The sequence below is a fragment of the Triticum aestivum genome, chromosome 2D (assembly GCF_018294505.1).
Source record: "Triticum aestivum cultivar Chinese Spring chromosome 2D, IWGSC CS RefSeq v2.1, whole genome shotgun sequence".
In the NCBI taxonomy this organism is placed as follows: Eukaryota; Viridiplantae; Streptophyta; class Magnoliopsida; order Poales; family Poaceae; genus Triticum; species Triticum aestivum.
Window position 1 is genome coordinate 496046396 of NC_057799.1, and position 18930 is coordinate 496065325.

At 42.6% G+C, this 18930-nt stretch overlaps 1 protein-coding gene and 1 long non-coding RNA gene across 6 annotated transcripts; one reads left to right on the plus strand and one right to left on the minus strand.

Moving 5' to 3' along the window:
* Nucleotides 1–1441: 1441 nt before the first annotated feature.
* LOC123054071 (uncharacterized) lies at nucleotides 1442–4072 on the minus strand. The gene is made up of 4 exons (XM_044477748.1): nucleotides 3769–4072; nucleotides 3370–3530; nucleotides 2359–3273; nucleotides 1442–2197 (listed from the first exon to the last, which is right to left on the minus strand). Exons 1-4 carry the CDS (start codon nucleotides 4055–4057, stop codon nucleotides 1676–1678), a joined length of 1887 nt encoding a protein of 628 aa, XP_044333683.1. The 5' UTR covers nucleotides 4058–4072; the 3' UTR covers nucleotides 1442–1675.
* A 300-nt stretch (nucleotides 4073–4372) lies between these two features.
* On the plus strand, nucleotides 4373–7760 carry LOC123054072 (uncharacterized). Of its 5 annotated transcripts, none has more exons than XR_006426042.1 (4): nucleotides 4373–4696; nucleotides 4919–6054; nucleotides 6298–6323; nucleotides 7305–7760. It is a non-coding gene; the product is annotated as an uncharacterized lncRNA (long non-coding RNA). The 5 variants fall into 5 exon arrangements; XR_006426044.1 differs by having other exon boundaries at nucleotides 4381–4696; nucleotides 4929–6054; XR_006426043.1 differs by having other exon boundaries at nucleotides 4397–5149; nucleotides 5830–6054.
* The last annotated feature ends 11170 nt before the right edge of the window (nucleotides 7761–18930 follow it).

Consider the following 18930-nt stretch of genomic DNA (forward strand, 5'->3'; position numbering starts at 1 on the left):
TAGAAAAATAACAATCAAACAATACCATGGGGTGGCGGGCCAATGGGTGCATGGAGGGGCATTATTGGAAAAGTCCCAAAAAGTCCCAAAAAGACTCTCCTTGAGAGTCTTCTTCATTTAGTCCCAAATGCCTAGTTTAGTCCCTAAAAAGTCCCTCCCGTTTGGTAAAAAAGTCTCTAAGAGGGGCTTTTTCTAGTCCCTACACAAAAAAGTCCCAGGAAACAAACACCCCCTTAGTACCGATTACTACTACTACGGTATAAGAAGACGTTACTGGTGCCTAAACATGCATTAACTAGAAACTGGGCTCACCATCAATTCATCATGAAGGCACGATTGCCCCAAACTTAAGTAGAAGCACTTAATCAATCTCACACAAATGTACCTATGAGTAACCAGTGCCTGGTACAACTCGGCTGGAACAAAGTGACTGGTGCAGGACTCGTTGGCGTTGCCATCGATGGCAATGTGCCAGTACGAGCGACTACAGGAATCATACACGCGGGTATAAAAAGAAGAAAACCTCCTATACGCGTGGTCATAATGCCACAGGGTTGATCCCAAGGGAAACGAGGAGCGTGGATTTGCATGTCTTTGTTATAAGGGATTCTTGTACCTCTATGGATAAGATACAATCTCTCAAGTTGCAAATAGATTGCTCTACTCCGTTCCTGCTTTTTGACAAATTGCTTGCGCTGTCAAATATATGCAGCGATTTCTGATCTGGGCTGATTTATGCTAAGATTGTTGTGAGCTCCCCAGCTTTGGCATAAATTGCAGTTATTCCATGTTTGCATCTCAAAGGAAAAGATGTTCCATTTACTTTTCTGTATGTTGTTCATGGTAGGATGAACAAATTGCACTTTGTAGGGTCAAGTTTGTTCTTGATGGACCGGTGAGCTCTTTTTCATCGATTTGGTTTAACTAAAGCAGTTTCAACCTTGTCGGTTTCTGGTTAATGGATATTAAACTTTCATGTAACTCTCCGACTACTGCCACACATGTAGTTGTACAATTTAATCTTGAGATACATCATACATGTAACTTTTTGTTTCTATTTGTCTCATTCTACAGGTGCCAGTGCTTGACGAAGAACCTAAAGAGCTGTTCTGTGTCAGGTCTTAATTTTCCGATACAATTAAACTGATAGTGTTTGATACTTCATAATGTACAATATCAAAGCTGATAGTACTTCGATTCTTGTGTAATGCTTTGTGCCGAACTGCTATTTATTTGCTTTGTCATTTTTGTACAGTGAAGGTCTGGTTATTTAGTTGAGTAGTACTTACATTATGAAGTCAACCCCCTCTCCCCTTGCCAAACAACAATTTCATATACAGGGATTGAGGATGAAAGAAAAACTAATCATGCATGTTTCCCCCCCGGAATATGGCATCTGTACCATCACATTTTTAACGTATTAGACTGCATCAAGAGGAAGTGAACACATCAACTTATTCCTATGCATCAAGCATTTGGTTTCAAATAAAAAGGTGGCCACAAATACGTTGTTCGAACTTACTACATATTTCCTCAATTAGGCAATAGTACACACGCTTCAACTTAAGGAAATCAGGAGTACAGACTTGGTAACTACAGAATTATGAGGTTCAGGAACTCCTTCCAACTAAAAGATGATAGAACAGGTGATTTTCGAAGAAAAACATTTTTTGAATTAGGACCTGAAGTGAATCATAGCAAGCGAACCTAACTCCTCGGTTGTCTGCTTCCTCTTCTCGGCAGTTCGTGGATATCTTGATGGACAAAACTTGTCCTTGATCTCAGAATCCAAGTCACTACAGCTCACACACACCTTCCTGTCATGCAGAGATATCTCTGCCATATTAACCGCATGTTCCATGACAGACCTAATGTATCGCAGAAGGTTGTCGTCGGGTTGGAAGCCATAGATGGTGAGCTTAGCCAGATTCTTGTGCTTGAAATCAGGGGCATATGGCTTCCACTTCATGTCGATCTTTTCACAGAAACCATATTTCTTCCGAAACTCATTGTCTGTCGTCATTATGCACCAATGATCCCATAATGTGATGCACAGCTCTTTTAAGGAGGGTGCAGCTTCAAGAATAAACATTGTCCAAGCTAAATCACAGCCTTCAGGAAGATGGTCCAGATTCACATGCTGTAGTTTGCTGAGCACAGGCGTGAGCAGTTTTGGGCATTCTGGCAGGACCCAAATCTGGGACAGAAAAACAATTTACAAACTCAGTGCAGGTTTCATATAGATCACATTCTCAACTAGCAGAGAAGACCAACTTAAGTTACCATTGTTATTTACATATATAACCATCATATATAGAGCGAGAATGGACAGATATGATTCAAATGACTAATGAGTACCTTTTCACTTCTAAAATCCAGATGAAGATCGCTTATGGAAGAAACATTAGCAAGGAGCTGACTTAACTCAAGGGTCTTTTGCGAACGGACAGCAGTTTTAGTGAGGATGAGCTTCGAAAGCTGTGGTGCAAAACCAAAATATAGGGGATCTTCATAAGAGCACCAATTATTATATCTCACACGTTGGAGTTTTGGTAGACATATCAGCTCAACTCTCTCAAATTTCCCCTGGTCGATCTCGAGCTCAGCAAGTTGAGCATGTTCTACTTGCAGCACAGAATGGATCCCTGAGTCGCAATGGCTTAAACGCAAAGACTCCAAGAGCTTGCAAGTGCTGAGGATGTTGGGGATGTCGAATTCACCAAACCTCATATTGCGCAGCCACAGGCGCGTAAGGCCAGCAAATGCATCCGGACAAGCACCGACAAAATCATTGAACTGCTTCCCAAAGTGGAGGAAATCAGCAGGAGAGCAGATCTTATAAGCCTTGTCCGTTGTGACCTCAAACTCGGCTGCGCCAAACTTCTGGGTTGCCATCGCACGCGCGACAGATTTGCCAATGGTGAGAGACTCATGCTGTGTCAAGACGAATTTGATTTTGAGTTTGCTGATGGTGATCTCCGGGCTCCTTGTGCTCAATATGTTATCCGTTACATGAGCCACAGCACGGTTGGTTCGGAGTACTTCACTTGGTCTGAAAACACGAGCTGAATCATGGTGACCTGGAATGGAACCAGCGCTTAGGAAGAGTTGCGAGAGCAAGGTGGGGAGCTTCAGCATTTGCTTGGAGAGGAAGCAGGCCCTTAATGCATCGAGTGTGTCCACCCTCTCCAGAATGTTGAGCAAAAGGTCATTTGGGAGCTTGCTAAGTCTGTCCCCGTCTCCATCGTCAGCAGCGTCTTCAATAGTCGCTTTCTGAATTGCATTTAGTTGGAACAGCAAATAATCAGCCTTTTGGGGATGAACCTTGTGTGAAGAACAAACATAAGGTACAAAAGAAGAAAAACTTACATTGTGGCTGATCGGACCAACAACTGGCCTTAATGATGTCGGGAGATATGCGCTAATCGGATCGACCTTATTGGATCTGTGACAATGGCGGACGCCTGAGCTGGCCTTATTCGAATACTCCGCTCCTGCTATGTTCATTTGGGCCGGCGCAACAAAGCAGACTAATCGCCGGCGAAAAACAAATCAGGGATGCCAACTTATTAGATAGATGAGCAACCCCTCCTACTCCTCCCACTCCTTTGTTTATTTGGACCGGCTCTCCTCCAAACGGGAGGAGATTGTTAGAGGAGAGGGAGGAGTATCTGGTTACAACTTCTCAACACACAAACTCCGAATAATAATTACTCCTTTTGGACTGTGCTTGCCGCACAAACAGCAATCAAACTCCTCCTCTCTTACCCGATTGCACAACGAAATCGACGACTCTTCTCCCGCCTCTGTCTCCAGCGAGATTATTTCGCCCAAAACGCAGCCAGGCATAATAGCCCAGGCAGCGCAGGTGGTGGCAACGAACGATCGCGGTGGTGGTCGGCGGCGGACGGCAGGGGTTCGGACCGGCGGCGGACGGCAGGGGTTCGGACCGGCGGCGGGGCAGGGGATTGCGGGGTTGTGTTGCTGCAGGGGGTGTCGGAACCTGCGGCCGCGGAGGATGGATCCGATCGGCTAGGGTTCCCCTTATGCTGCACATTCTACCAGTTTGGGCCACTTACCCTCTTTTTCTTTTCTTTTGAGGGGGTTTGGCCCAGTTGCCTGAACCTTATTGGATCTGTGAGTGGCGTTCGGGACATTCTTCTTCGGCCCAGCCACAGAAGAATACATTGTTTTTGAGGGAACATCTCTACTATTATATTATATATATATATATATTATATTATATTAATTAAAAGGGGGAATCGAACGTCGTGATGGTTCGACCCCCCGCCTCGTACGAACCTCCCCTCATACGTGTAAACTTGGCTTCCCACCTGAAAAATCGGACCGCCTTCCCACCCATCTGCCCACGAAAAAAAGAAAAAAGAAAAAAGGTAAAACAACCCACGTCCCCACGTCCCCGTATCCCACCTCCCACTCCCTTCCCCCAAATCTCTCGGTCTCAATTCCATGTCTCTCCAGAGAGGAATCTCAGCGGCCGACCTCCTCCCGCCTACAGCGACCTCGACCGGCAGCGCACTGCAGCCAAGCTAGATTGGAGTGGTGGATCCGCGCCCTTGACATCTCACGGAGTCCATGAGGACAGCAACGCGGGGAGGGAGCGACGACGGCAACGACGAGCGACGGCGACGCGAGGAGGGCGGCGCGTCGACGGCAACGACAACCGACGGTCGAGGTAACGCTAGCTCCACCACATCGGCCCCCATTGTTGGTCTCCAGTAGTCTCCGTCGCCCCCCGCACCGCGAGCCTCGCGCCAGCGGGCTACGTGCTCCTCGCGTTCATATATGCTCTGGGCATAGTAAGAGGGGAGCTGGAGGGGTTTGCTGCGTAGCCGGTTGCCGCATGATGCTAAGCTTCGCCGCTATTTGCCGCGTGATTTAATTTGTCTGTTTTTAGTTGGGAATAGGAACAGGTGTGGCAGAACGACATCGACCTCCTCAAGCCGTCGGCGGGTCCAGAGAAGCTCAACTCATTCCTCATGGTACGTGCGCATCAGACCACATAGGATGTGGGTGAAACATGCCTTTTCGTTCAATTGATTTTTCTCACAGCCCCAGATTATGTGTTGTCTTTGTGTTCCTTCTCTGCATGATGTCAACTTGTCAAGTGCCACGGCTGCTTCAACATGTAAGAGCATGGTCTTTTCTCTGCTTTAGTCACGTGTTCCTAAATTATTGCTTGTCAGACTTAACTACAGAGCAATATCATATTTCCTTTTGGGGTATATGTCTGTCCTAAAACATTCGACGCCTCAAATTACGAAACAAGAATAGGTATTATTAATTTGTTATATGCAAAATGGTGGCATTACTCAAATATCTTTGTCCTATAAATGACATGTGATCAACATTATTCCTGCAAACTGAGAATCAGCTCATCTGGTCCTCTATGTATGTGATTATGTTGATAGATAATGTTACAAAGTTAGTTCAGATTATCCTGAAGCATGTCGCTCTCTATCAGAAGTTAAGCATGGTCATCCTTCGTGAACTGGTAGTATGGTTGATTTGATTACTCTGTTAGTCTACTGTGATGCTATGTTCGTTTGCTCCATCACTGTCTTTTGCATACCATGTCCTAACTATAAGTGCACACAAGATTACATACAAGTAGATGAAAAGGTAAGATGTCAAACATTGATCAGTCTCCATGTTGCAGCAAGGGTTCATTTGATACTCTATGTGGTGATGGAAATGCTTCTTTCTTTTGTTCAATCCTTTTCTTTCCCCATTAAATTTGCATGAACTAATAATCTAACTGAACCTTTGACAAAAAAAAGTCCCGAGTTTAATGTCTTCCTTTTTAAGTTTTTAGGTGCGTTGTTAAACCTTGTCGAGGGAGGCGGTGGCGACTGGTGGTGCGAAGCCGATCCTCCACAAGGGCTTCTCCATGCTGCTACGCTCTCCCGTCGGTCTCTTCTTGCCTTCGCTCAGGCAGGCGCCGACGGGGCTGACACGCCGTTGATCAGCGACGGACAGCGTGGCGACGCAGGTGTGTGAGGAGTCTCCGTCCGCTACAGGCTACAGCCTCAGGTTTGGTCTTCTATTCTACTACCTTAATCCCATAATTTTCTGCTTTTGACCATTCCATTCTTGTTAGTTATCACGTGGGATCCCATCAGGCCTCATGTCTGGACAGAGATTTTCTACAATTGGCATATTAGGCAATCTGTATATGGCAAAAAAGCACTGACCAATAATAGATTGTGTACACTTATTACTGATTCAATTTTCATTGTTCATATTATGATATCTTCTCTGCTTGGATTTTTGCAGGGGACGAAGCAAACACATATTGGGAGGTACTCAAAATTTCATCACTTTGTTGTATAATCATGGTGCTGATTAAATAATCCTTGATTGATTTTGAATCTTTGCCAATAGTTCAACATCTTTTTTTAATCACAAGGTCTAAAAGGTATCATTCAAAATCTGCAGATGATCAGTAGTGTCAAACCCACATCTTCTCTGCCATCTTCTACATGAACTGCTTTGTAAAAAGTGGAAAATTGTTGCTTGTAATGTTGATGTGCAGACTACCAAATTGGGAAATTTTCGATCATGGTGAAACTACATTGTACAAAGTGAATCATATTAGTAATGTCTCCCAACTCTCAAATTGTTGCTTGTTATATTAATTTGCAAACTACCAAATTGGAAAAATTTCAATCATGATATGATTGTGAGAATTGATGCATGATTGCAGATGGCTACCAAACCGTAAAATTTCAACATTCAAAAGATTTATTTTGTACGGGCAGGTTTGATGCATGATTGCAGCTGCATGTAGGTTTCGGTTTGTCCAAGAACTGTGTATGTATACCGATAATGATTACTCCCTCCGTGTCTTTCATTTAGTACAATTTTATACTTATTTTGGGACGGGGGAGTACTCTGTTTTCAAATGGCGCCTGTTGTGCACATGATAACTGTGCGTGTATAAATTAGTATCAGGTTGCCTGCACATTGAACTTATAATTCTTTTTCTGAATAATGTGTCATATTTTGATTCCTGCCAAAATGACCATTGCTATTTGCTTTCTAGACATCTTGTATGTGTCTTGTGCTGATAATAATTTTTATTTTTCTTAGGATTCGATATGCTTGTGAAGGGTACATTATGATTTACGAGCATGTAATCTTCTCTGATAATCAAAGTGCTGCATAGTCTTGTGTGCATTCATCAGAGCTATTCCACAATCTTGTCCCCACTTATGCCTTTTTACACTTTTATATGTGTAGCTTTTAATTTTTTTAATACATTGATTCTTTTCTTTTTTAAGTCTTCATGTGTGCAGAATTACTTCTGCGGTGAGTCGGAGTGTGATGTCTTCTCACGGGCTACTGTCATCAATCAAGGTGGTCATCGGCGATATCAAGCTTGACGAGTACTTCCTGAAGGCTGATGTCTGCTCCCGTCGCGTCGCTGACCGAGGCCCCATCTCCATGGGAAGCTGCTATTTTTTTGTTAGATTGGCAGTGAGATGCTTGGATAGGAGAAAAGAAACCAGAAGTGCATGAGAGATAGATGTTGAGAACCTAAATAATGCACACACATTTACATATTTCATGTGATGGTAGTACGTCGTCGTAGTTTTCGTGTTGGTTGTCCTACTAAATGTTACTATCAGTCCTAACTCATCACATCACTCTCAATTTTCAGTCATGCTTGGAGCTTTTATCTGTAATTCTACAAAATCAGAAAGCATTTCTAAGCCTCAAGGTAATGTTGAAACTTAGAGGCGATCAAATCATATGCTTTTTGGGCTGTAAAAGCTTAAACTAACTATTGCTTTTTGGGCTGTACGAGTTTAAACTAACTATTGCTGACTTCCTGGCTTTGAATTTTCAGTTTTTTTTTGCAAAAGTTTGTATTTGTCCATGGTCAAGATATAGGGCACATAGAGCTTGGTTTGTTAAGCTTTTTTATATTCTCAAAGAGGTCAGGAGTTCCTCTTGAGAAGGAAGAGGATAGCCTTTAACTCAACCTACCCCTTCAGAGGGAACTGCTTGAACTCAAGATGCTTCTCCCGGTCATTTGATCGATACAGAAATAACCTTTTATGAGAGTGACCTAAACATTAGATGCTTTGCATTAAACATACCTCTCTTGTAGGTCTCTTTTTCTTTTGGTTTGGGAGTAGTATATGTTGTTTGAGAGGGTCTATTTTTTCGAGAAAATATGATTTTGTTCTTTGTTTCTATACTTATCGGAGTTCATGTTTCTTTTCAGTTAGTTGTGAGACGTACTTCATAAGTTTCCATTCAAAAAGGAGATCAAATAATTTTTTGAATCGTTGACATAATAAATGAAATACAAGATTTTGAATAGGGTTTGCCCACACAGCACTGTGAAAAAAGGTAAAGGGAAAGGAAGGGTGAGGAGAATAAAGTGATGCAAGGGGGGAGTTTTTAAAGACATACGATGATTGCCTAGGAAGAAATAAGAGGGAGAGAATCAATTTGTCCAGGAATTGAAACCAGTCCTATCATATCTGACACGCATTTTTTAATTCAATTTTTTTATCATAATGTGGTTTTTTTATCCGTGACAACGTACGGGCATCCAGCTAGTAAGAATAACATCTGGATCTGGAAAAGAACTACGGGAGGTCTTTTTTTTAATTTACTACAAGAGCTCTTTTTTTAGCGCTGATATCTGTCACCCGTGTGGAGGCTGAGCACTTCGCCCGAACGCTTCATTCGGTGCAAGCGATCCCTCCTTCCGAACGAAACACGTTCGGTGCAAGCGATCCCTCCTTCCGAACGAAAACATTCGGTACCAGCGATCCCTCTGTCCGCACGGATGGGGAACCTCCTAGCCCGAACCAGCTAAGCTTTTTTCGGCTGGGCTACCTGGCCCAACCAATAGCGCCACTAATTATCATTTAAAAAACCCTATTTTCTGACCAAAAAAACAAAGAAACCACAGAATCTAGAAAATCACCATGCTATACTCCAAAAACATGAATGAAAACTTTGTAGGTCAAAGGCAAGTCTATAGAAAACTACTTATATCAAGAAAATATGTACACAAAAAAATGGCAAATAAATTGCTCATATTGCAAATGACGATTGTACTGTAAAAGCTAAATTTTCCCATGAAGAAAATAAATTGCCATGGTTATGAAAATAAATTTGCCATGGGTGCATGAAAAACTAAAGTAGCCATGGGTACGAAAATCAAAATTGACATGTCTTTAAAAATAAATTTGCCATGATAGTAAGAAAAACAAAATTTGTCATTGTCAATTAAGAAACTAAATTGTCGCGGGACTCACAATAAGTTGCCATGGGTATAAAATTAAATTGCCATGTCTTTGAAAATAAATATGCCATGGTCGAGCGGTTGAGTTTGCCATGGCCTAAGAAATTAAGCAAACTCTGATTCATGGCAATATAGAAAAATGTGTGACATGGCAATTTTTTATTTTTTATCTTTAGCCGATGGCAAATTCAGAAAAATTTGTGCCATGGCAACTTTAAAAAAAACTTGTTATGAACATAGTTCATTGTTATGGTAAAACAATATCTAAATCATGGCAAAATGATCTAAAAACAATCTCTAAATCTTACGATCTCTAAATATGTAGGTGTTTTGGAAACAAAAAGAAAAATTGCCATGTGCTCACATATGAATTTGTTGTGTGCTCATATATGAATTTGCCGTGCTACGAAACAAAAGCATAAAGAAAGAAAAAATGTTATGAATGTGCCATGTGACCATAAGCGAATTTGTCATGTGAAAAAAATTGAATTTGCCATGTTATGAAGCCCATAGAAATATTTACCATTATCCATTGCAAACATGTATAAAAATCCTATGAAAAAATCGAGGCAATAATTGCCATGTGTGAAAAACCTAAAAGGAGCGCACAATTTGCTATGGAAAAAGTCATCGTTGGCTTGATTTTGTGTCACTACAAAAAATAATTGAATAATAATTCTGCTTGAAACTTTTTGATAAAAGTGATGGCAACTATATGTGTGCTAAAAATTGCCATGATCCATAAAACAAATTTGCCATGTGCTCATATATGAATTTGCCATGTGCTCATTTATGAATTTGTCGTGGTACAAAACAAAAAGCCTAAAGAAGGAAAAATGTTATGAGTGTGCCAAGTGAACATAAGCGAATTTGCCATGTCAACAAAAATGAATTTTCCATGTTATGAAGCCCATAGGAATACTTACCATTATCCATGGCAAACATGTATAAAAATCCTATGCAAAATCAAAGCAATAACTACCATATGTGAAAAAATCTACAGTAGCGCATAATTTGCCATGGCAAAAAATCGTCGTTGGCAATGCATATTAAAAAAATGCTGTGGTTTTCTTTACCAAATTCGCCATGCTTTATGAAGAAAATTTGCAATGAAATGTGAAACAATACAAAAAATGATAAAGCATTGCCATGGAAAATGTACATTCAATTTTGTCATGGTGTTTTTACCAAAAACGCAATCTTGTGTGTAATAAAATTGCCGTGTATGTGAAAATAACACAAAAAAATTATCAAGAAAATTGCCATGACAAAATTCATATTCAAAATTTGCCGTGTTTTTTTTATCAATTTAACCATGAAAGAAATTTGCCAAGAATGTGAAGTAATAAAAAATTGATCAAATGTTGCCATGGCAAATGCATGTTCCATTTTGCCCTGGTAGTTTCACCAAAATTGCCATCTTTTGCGTAATAAAATTCCCATGTATGTGAAATAACACAAACAAAATGATCAAACAAATTGCCATGGCAAATGCATAGTCAAAATGCCATGGCACATGGAGTAATAATGGCATGGTACATGAAAAAAGGATGCCATGTTCTATGGATTAAATTTGCCACAATAGTAACATTGAAATTGCCATGTTCAATTTTTCATGGTGTTTTTACCAAAAATGCCATCTTGTGCGTAATAAAATTGTCGTGTATGTGAAAATAACACAAAACAAATGATCAAGTAAATTGCTGTTGTATTTATTTGGTAGCATTGCAAAAATGATGAGAGGAAAAATGTGAATGCATTAAGTACCTTATCATATGGCATATCAGAACACATGGCAAAATTTCATCGCTCAACATTAGGATATTTGCCATGTAGTTATTGAGTAGCATGGCAAAATGTTAAGTAGGAAAATGTAAATACACATGGGGGAGTTGCCATCTGCTATGAAACCAACAGGGAAAAATTAGGCTTATTGGACATGGGGGAGTTGCCATGTATATATATTTAGTACCATTACAGAATGATGGGTTGTGGTTGGCATGAAGATGGCAAACATGTAAAAAAAATCAGTTTCAGCCGGGGCAATTGATGGGTTATGGAGTTGATGAACTTGCCAAGCATTTGGTACAGTAGCGTACCAATTCCTTGTTACCTGTTAACATACATGACAAACATGAAACATGGCAAATTTCAGGCTTTTACAGAGAGGGATCTGCCATGTATTTATTCAGAAATATGGAAAAAGAATGATGTGTTGTGGTTCGGGAAACATGGCAAACAAGGCAAGTTCTTACAGTTCCACACATAGGGCTGGTTGCCATCTATTTATTAAGTAGCATGGCAAAATGATGAGAGGACAAATGTAAATGCATTAACTGCCGTATCATATGACATATCAGAACATATGGTAATTTTCAGCGCCGAACAGTAGGATAGTTGCCATGTATTTATTCAGTAGCATGGCAAATTGATAAGAAGTGGAATTATAAATACATTAACATCAGTATGAAATGGCAGATCACACAAAACACACTTTTCAGCTACAATTTTTTCGTGAATGTGCATACATATGAAAGATAATGCGTAGAATAGCCATTTTCACAATAAAATTTACCATGGAAGCAACCATTTCCACACCGGGGCGGGAAACTAAAAACATTCAGTAGGAAAATAGCGAACAAACGGGAAATCAAAAAGGTAGGGTGGGAGTAATTTGCAGAAAATCACCACTTTGAAGGCTAGGTTTGCAGAAAACACTACGTTATATTCCTTTGCAGAAACCACCACGTCTTGAGTAATTGTTTTACAAAAACCACTCATCGGCGGATCTGCCTCCGTTAAGTGAGATTATGACAGATAGGGCCCACCAGTCAGGCCGATGTGGCACAAAATTTTCACACTATTAAATTGAATCGTTTTGCTCCACATGGCCCAGTTTGTCAGTGCAACACTCCCCTCTTTAGCATTTCATCGAGCATCTGGCGTGCAGCACACAGGTCGACGGTGCCAAGTCGGGGCTTCTCTACCTCGGCCGGGGCGGGGCGGGCGGTCGCATCTACCTCGCCCAGGGGCGGGATGAGGCCATGATGGCTCGAGCAACAGCAGTAGCACACAAGGCGAGCAGCGGCAGTGAGCAGCAGGGGCGGCGAGCAACAGGCAGTGGGCGCAGCGAGTAGTGAGGTGTGGCACTAGCGGGCGCGGCGCGGGGCGAATGCAACGACCAGCGAGGCATGTCAGCGGCGGACGCGACGAGCAACAGCAAGGCGCAGCCCGCGGCGGACGCACCGAGCAGCAGTGAGGTGCAGCCCGCGGCAGATGCAACGAGCAACAGCGGCGTGACGCACGGTGGACGTGGTGAGCAGACACAGCGAGCAGCAACGAATCTGGACGAATTGGTGCAACGACAGGAGGTTGATGAGCACCAGATTGTTTTTCCTTTTTTCTTTCGATGATAGGTGGACCCCACAGGGCCACACATGATGATAACGTTAGCCAACGTTGCTGTTACTTATGCGGTGCCACGTCAGCCTGAGTAGCGGGCCCAGTCTGTCATAAACATGCTCAATCGAGCCAAATCCGTCGATTAGTGTTTTTTGCAAAAAGATTGCGCAAGACATGGTGTTTTTTGTCGAAAAAATGTAACATAGTGTTTTCTGCAAACCTAGTCTTCAAAGTGGTGGTTTCCTGCCATTCACTCCAGGGGGAGGACCTATGTTTGCGAAGTTACAAGCATACGAGCAGGTAGTAGCTAGGTAGATAGCCGGAGTCGGTCATGCTGACAATGCCGCAGCGGTGACACCCACGAGAAGAGGATGGCGCCGGGAGGAGGCTTCATGCACGATGTAGACGAAATTCACCGGAGAATGGACTTGCTCAAGCCGCCATCGTGCTTGTACTTCTCCCCGCGCTCGAGGCCGCCCCCGTCTTCCTGCGCTCGAGGCAGCCGCCATGACCCGCGTCCAAGGCCGCCGCCATTACCTGCGCTCAAGGCCGCCGGAGGTCGTCACGCGGGCGTCCCCGCTAGGTCGCGCGAGCCACCCCGTCGTCGTCGGTTTGGACGACGACGCAGAGTAGATCGTCAAGCCTCCATGCCCGAGCTCCCTGCGGGAGAGAAGCTCCCGAGCGACGGCCACATCCTCAAAGCCCCCTCTCCCCACTCAATTTTTGCTCGTACCCTCCTGCACATCGCGATCCACGATGGCGAGGTGCCCATGGATGTGACACCCTGGATTTTGGCCCTTTCTTTTTCTTTTGTTTTTCTTTGGATTTTTTATCTGAATTGCTTTTCTGTGGATCTGTGGTCCTGAAACCTGGGAAGATAATCTCTTCTCATGCTCCAAAGTGGCTTGTCATACTCAAAACCATCCCAAGATCGTGTCATTTCCCATCTTGGACCAATCCCAATATTCTTTTACTTGGGAATATTCCTTTTTCTATTAAAGGAATAGCCCTGTTTGCCCTAGGTTGTGAAGCAACCTATGTTTCTGTCTTTCCTAAAATTCTCAAATAATTCTCATAAATTGTTTGGATCATATATGCCCCAAATATGTCCAAACTTTCCTTTCCTAGCCCAAAAAACAATTCATCAATATTCATTCTTTCATTCTGTCCAGTGTGGCTTTTTGTGAAGGAAGTGTCACATATCTTTTCTTGATTGCTCCCAGACTTTTTGGGCATTCTCTATTATCAAAATAATTGCCACATGACAAAATTAAACTTCATTTGCCTAGTGAATCTTCCTCAGAAAATTTCTAAAGTTTATGTCAGATGGAAGCCTCGTTGAAGGAAGTACCAGCTAGGAGTATCCAAATGAGTTGAAATTTGGCAAGCTCCTTCATGTGCCCTAATCATGAATCTTCACCAATGTTCAGCTCCATTAAACTATCTCTGTGATCACACCTTCAAATCTTGGTTTCTAGATCAGATTTTCAGAGTGTGAAGCAACTATATTTTATATTGCTTCATTATTGCTGAAAATTTAATAGGACATGCTCCTACCCATATAAACTCTCTCCACCAAATTTGGGATCATTTCGTTCATCCATTATTTCTCTAGAATTTTTCTAAAATTCTGTCCAGAGAGGACCACTGTGAAGGAAGTACCATTTTGGTGTATCCAAATGGTATGAAAATTTTACAGTATATTTATACGACCAAATTAATCATCTACACCAAATGTCAGCTTAATCCAATCATCTATATGAGTGATACTTCATGATCTTGATTCTGGACCAGATTATGCAGTTGTAAAGCAACTGTATTAAGTCTTGGTCCAAATCCCTCCAAACTTCACAGGTTTCTTGTCCTTCCTACCCTAAACCTCTGAGACATCTTGTTCTATCACTTATCCATCCCTGTTGATCACAGTTTCACGCAACAGTTGGATACAGCAAACTTTAGAGGACCATTCCCATCTAACCACAATGTGTTTCTTCGAGCAATCACCTTAGGTGTAACCTAGCTTGGAGAGACTACACGATGGACATGATTTTGCCGACCCGAGTGCACCACGTGCGGCAGTTCACACGGCGATTGCGTGGCTGACATGCACACCGGCACACTCTGGCAAGTGGAGCCCCCTGTCCTCCCACATACCTCATCCTCTCGAGCCTTCTTCGTGTCCTGGAGCTCCCTCGTGATCTCTTGCTTTGTCCTATGCCGCTGCCCCATCCTGTCTCGCCGCCATTGAATCGCATCGAGCTCGCCTGTGACACAAACCTCCCCTGCTCCTCCATTGTCCGGTCGGTCGATCCTTCTCGAGCGCTCCCGAGCCCTCCCACGGATATATATAGCTTGGCGGCGCTCTTCTGCAGCTCACCGCTCTCTTCCCCGCCCTCCTAGCCCACCGGAGCAGCTCCAACTCTCTCTGGTCGTCGTCGTCCGCCATGGCTGCTGATATCTACTATGCAACCTTCTTCTTGTAGACGTTGTTGGGCCTCCAAGTGCAGAGGTTTGTAGGACAGTAGCAAATTTCCCTCAAGTGGATGACCTAAGGTTTATCAATCCGTGGCAGCGTAGGATGAAGATGGTCTCTCTCAAACAACCCTGCAACCAAATAACAAAGAGTCTCTTGTGTCCCCAACACACCCAATACAATGGTAAATTGTATAGGTGCACTAGTTCGGCGAAGAGATGGTGATACAAGTGCAATATGGATGGTAGATATGGGTATTTGTAATATGAAAATATAAAAACAGCAAGGTAACTAATGATAAAAGTGAGTGTAAACGGTATTGCAATGCTAGGAAACAAGGCCTAGGGTTCATACTTTCACTAGTGCAAGTCTCTCAACAATAATAACATAACTAGATCATATAACTATCCCTCAACATGCAACAAAGAGTCACTCCAAAGTCACTAATAGCGGAGAACAAACGAAGAGATTATTGTAGGGTACGAAACCACCTCAAAGTTATCCTTTCTGATCGATCTATTCAAGAGTCCGAAGTAAAATAACATGAAGCTATTCTTTCCGTTCGATCTATCATAGAGTTCGTACTAGAATAACACCTTAAGACACAAATCAACCAAAACCCTAATGTCACCTAGATACTCCAATGTCACCTCAAGTATCCGTGGGTATGATTATACGATATGCATCACACAATCTCAGATTCATCTATTCCACCAACACATAGAACTTCAAAGAGTGCCCCAAAGTTTCTACGGGAGAGTCAAGACGAAAACGTGTGCCAACCCCTATGCATAAGTTCACAAGGTCACTGAACCCGCAAGTTGATCACCGAAACATACATCAAGTAGATCACGTGAATATCCCATTGTCACCATAGATAAGCACATGCAAGACATACATCAAGTGTTCTCAAATCCTTAAAGACTCAATCCAATAAGATAACTTCAAAGGGAAAACTCAATCCATTACAAGAGAGTAGAGGGGGAGAAACACCATAAGATCCAACCATAATAGCAAAGCTCGCGATACATCAAGATCGTGCCAAATCAAGAACACGAGAGAGAGAGAGATCAAACACATAGCTATTGGTACATACCCTCAGCCCCGAGGGTGAACTACTCTCTCCTCGTCATGGAGAGCGCCGGGATGATGAAGATGGCCACCGGTGATGGATCCCCCCTCCGGCAGGGTGCCGGAACGGGGTCCCAATTGGTTTTTGGTGGCTATAGAGGCTTGCGGCGGCGGAACTCCCGATCTAGGTTATGTTCTGGAAGTTTGGGTATATATAAGAGGTGTTGGCGTCGGGAACAAGTCCGGGGGGTCCCCGAGGCGGCCGCGAGGTAGGGGCGCGCCCAGGGGGTAGGGCGCGCCCCCACCCTCGTGGGTGCCTTGATACTCTTCTGGCCCATCTCCGATACTCCGTGGGCTTCTTCTGGTCCAAAAATAATCTCCGTGAAATTTCAGGTCAATTGGACTCCGTTTGGTTTTCCTTTTCTGCGATACTCAAAAACAAGGAAAAAAACAGAAACTGGCACTGGGCTCTAGGTTAATAGGTTAGTCCCAAAAATCTATAAAATAGCATATAAATGCATATAAAACATCCTAGATGGATAATATAATAGCATGGAACAATAAAAAATTATAGATACGTTGGAGACGTATCAGCATCCCCAAGCTTAATTCCTGCTTGTCCTCGAGTAGGTAAATGATAAAAACAGAATTTTTGATGTGGAATGCTACCTAACATAATTTATCAATGTAATCTTCTTTATTGTGGCAAGAATATTTAGATCCAAAAGATTCTAGACAAAAGTTTAATATTGACATACAAATAGTAATACTTCAAGCATGCCAACCAAGCAATTATGTCTTATCAAAATAACATAGCCAAAGAAAGCTTATCCCTACAAAATCATATAGTTTGGCCATGCTTCATTTTCGTCACACAAAATGCTCCCATCATGCACAACCCCGATGACAAGCCGAGCAATTGGTTCATACTTTTTAACGCGCTTCAGCCTTTTCAACCCTCACGCAATACATGAGCACAAGCCATGGACATAGCACTATGGGTGGAATAGAGTATGACGATAGGGGTTATGTGAGAAGACAAAAAAGGAGAAAGTATCACATTGACGCGGCTAATCAATGGGCTATGGAGATGCCCATCAATTGATGTCAATGCGAGGAGTAGATATTGCCATGCAACGGATGCACTAGAGCTATAAATATATGAAAGCTCATCAAAAGAAACTAAGTGGGTGTGCATCCAACTTGCTTGCTCACGAAGACCTAGGGCATTTTGAGGAAGCCCATCATTGTAATATACAAGCCAAGTTCTATAATGAAAGATTCCCACTAGTATATGAAAGTGACAAAATAAGAAACTCTCTATCATGAAGACCATGGTGCTATTTTGAAGCACAAGTGTGGAAAAAGGATAATAACATTGTCCCTTCTCTCTTTTTCTCTCATTTTTTTTCTCTTTTTTCATTAGGGCTTCTTTGGCCTCTTTTTTATTTGGGCTTCTTTGGCCTCTTTTTTATTTTTTATTTTTCGTCCGAAGTCTCATCCCGACTTGTGGGGGAATCATAGTCTCCATCATCCTTTCCTCACATGGGACAATGCTCTAATAATGAAAATCATCACACTTCTATTTACTTACAACTCAAGAATTACAACTAGATACTTAGAACAAAATATGAATCTATGTGAATGCCTCCGGCGGTGTACCGGGATATGCAATGAATCAAGAGCGACATGTATGAAAGAATTATGAAAGTGGCTTTGCCACAAATACGATGTCAACTACATGATCATGCAAAGGAATATGACAATTATGGAGCGTGTCATAATAAACGGAACGGTAGTTAGTTGCATGGCAACATATCTCGGAATGGCTATGCAAATGCCATAATAGGTAGGTATGGTGGCTGTTTTGAGGAAGATATAAGGAGGCTTATGTGTGATAGAGCGTATCATTGAAAGTGCTAGTTATCGACTAGAGGGGGGGGTGAATAGGCGATTTTTATGAAAGTCTTCAAAACATGGAAGTTTCGAAGACAAACAATAGAAAAGAACCTATTAACATGCAGCGGAAGGTAGACTACACTAGGCAAGCCATAGTCAAGTATTAATGAAGTGAAAGCACGAAGACTAATGGCAGCTAGGTAGTAATGATCAGGATGGAAGATAGTATGAAGCCAAACAACAATAGTAGTCACACAGTGAAGTCAAACAGGTAACGCAAGCAGGCAATGACTTCACGAAGACAAACTGGAAGTAAAGAGAGGGAGAAGATAGAACCAGTCGCTTGGTGAGGACAAGGATTTGTTGGACCAGTTCCAGTTGCTGTGACAACTGTACGTCTGGTTAAGGAGGCTGAGATTCAACTCAGAAGACCGCGTCTTAACCTTATTCCCCTTGAGCTAAGGACACCCAGTCCTCGCCCAATCACTCTGGTAAGTCTTCAAGGTAGACTTACAAACCTTCACAGACTTCGTTCACCGGCAATCCACAATGACTCTTGGATGCTCGGAACGCGACGCCTAACCGGCTGGAGGATTCACAGTCCTCAAGTGTAACAAGTCTTCAGGTCACGCGGACAGAAAGACTTCAGTGATGCCTAACACTCTTTGGCTCTGGGTGTTTTGGGCTTTGTCCTCGCAAAGATTTCTCTCTCTCAAAAGCTTCGGAGGTGGGTTGCTCTCAAACGACAAAAGCCGTGCACTAACTCTAAGCAGCCACCAATTTATGGCGTAGGGGT

What these genes read in the sequence shown, in the direction of transcription:
- LOC123054071 (XM_044477748.1), bottom strand. Translation starts at nt 4,057, where the DNA reads ATGTGCAGCATAAGGGGAACCCTAGCCGATCGGATCCATCCTCCGCGG. An exon ending in CGATTTCGTTGTGCAATCGG is followed by an intron (nt 3,531 to 3,768) that starts GTAAGAGAGGAG and finishes GCCGGCGATTAG; the next exon opens with TCTGCTTTGTTGCGCCGGCC. An exon ending in TGGATTTTAGAAGTGAAAAG is followed by an intron (nt 2,198 to 2,358) that starts GTACTCATTAGT and finishes TTTCTGTCCCAG; the next exon opens with ATTTGGGTCCTGCCAGAATG.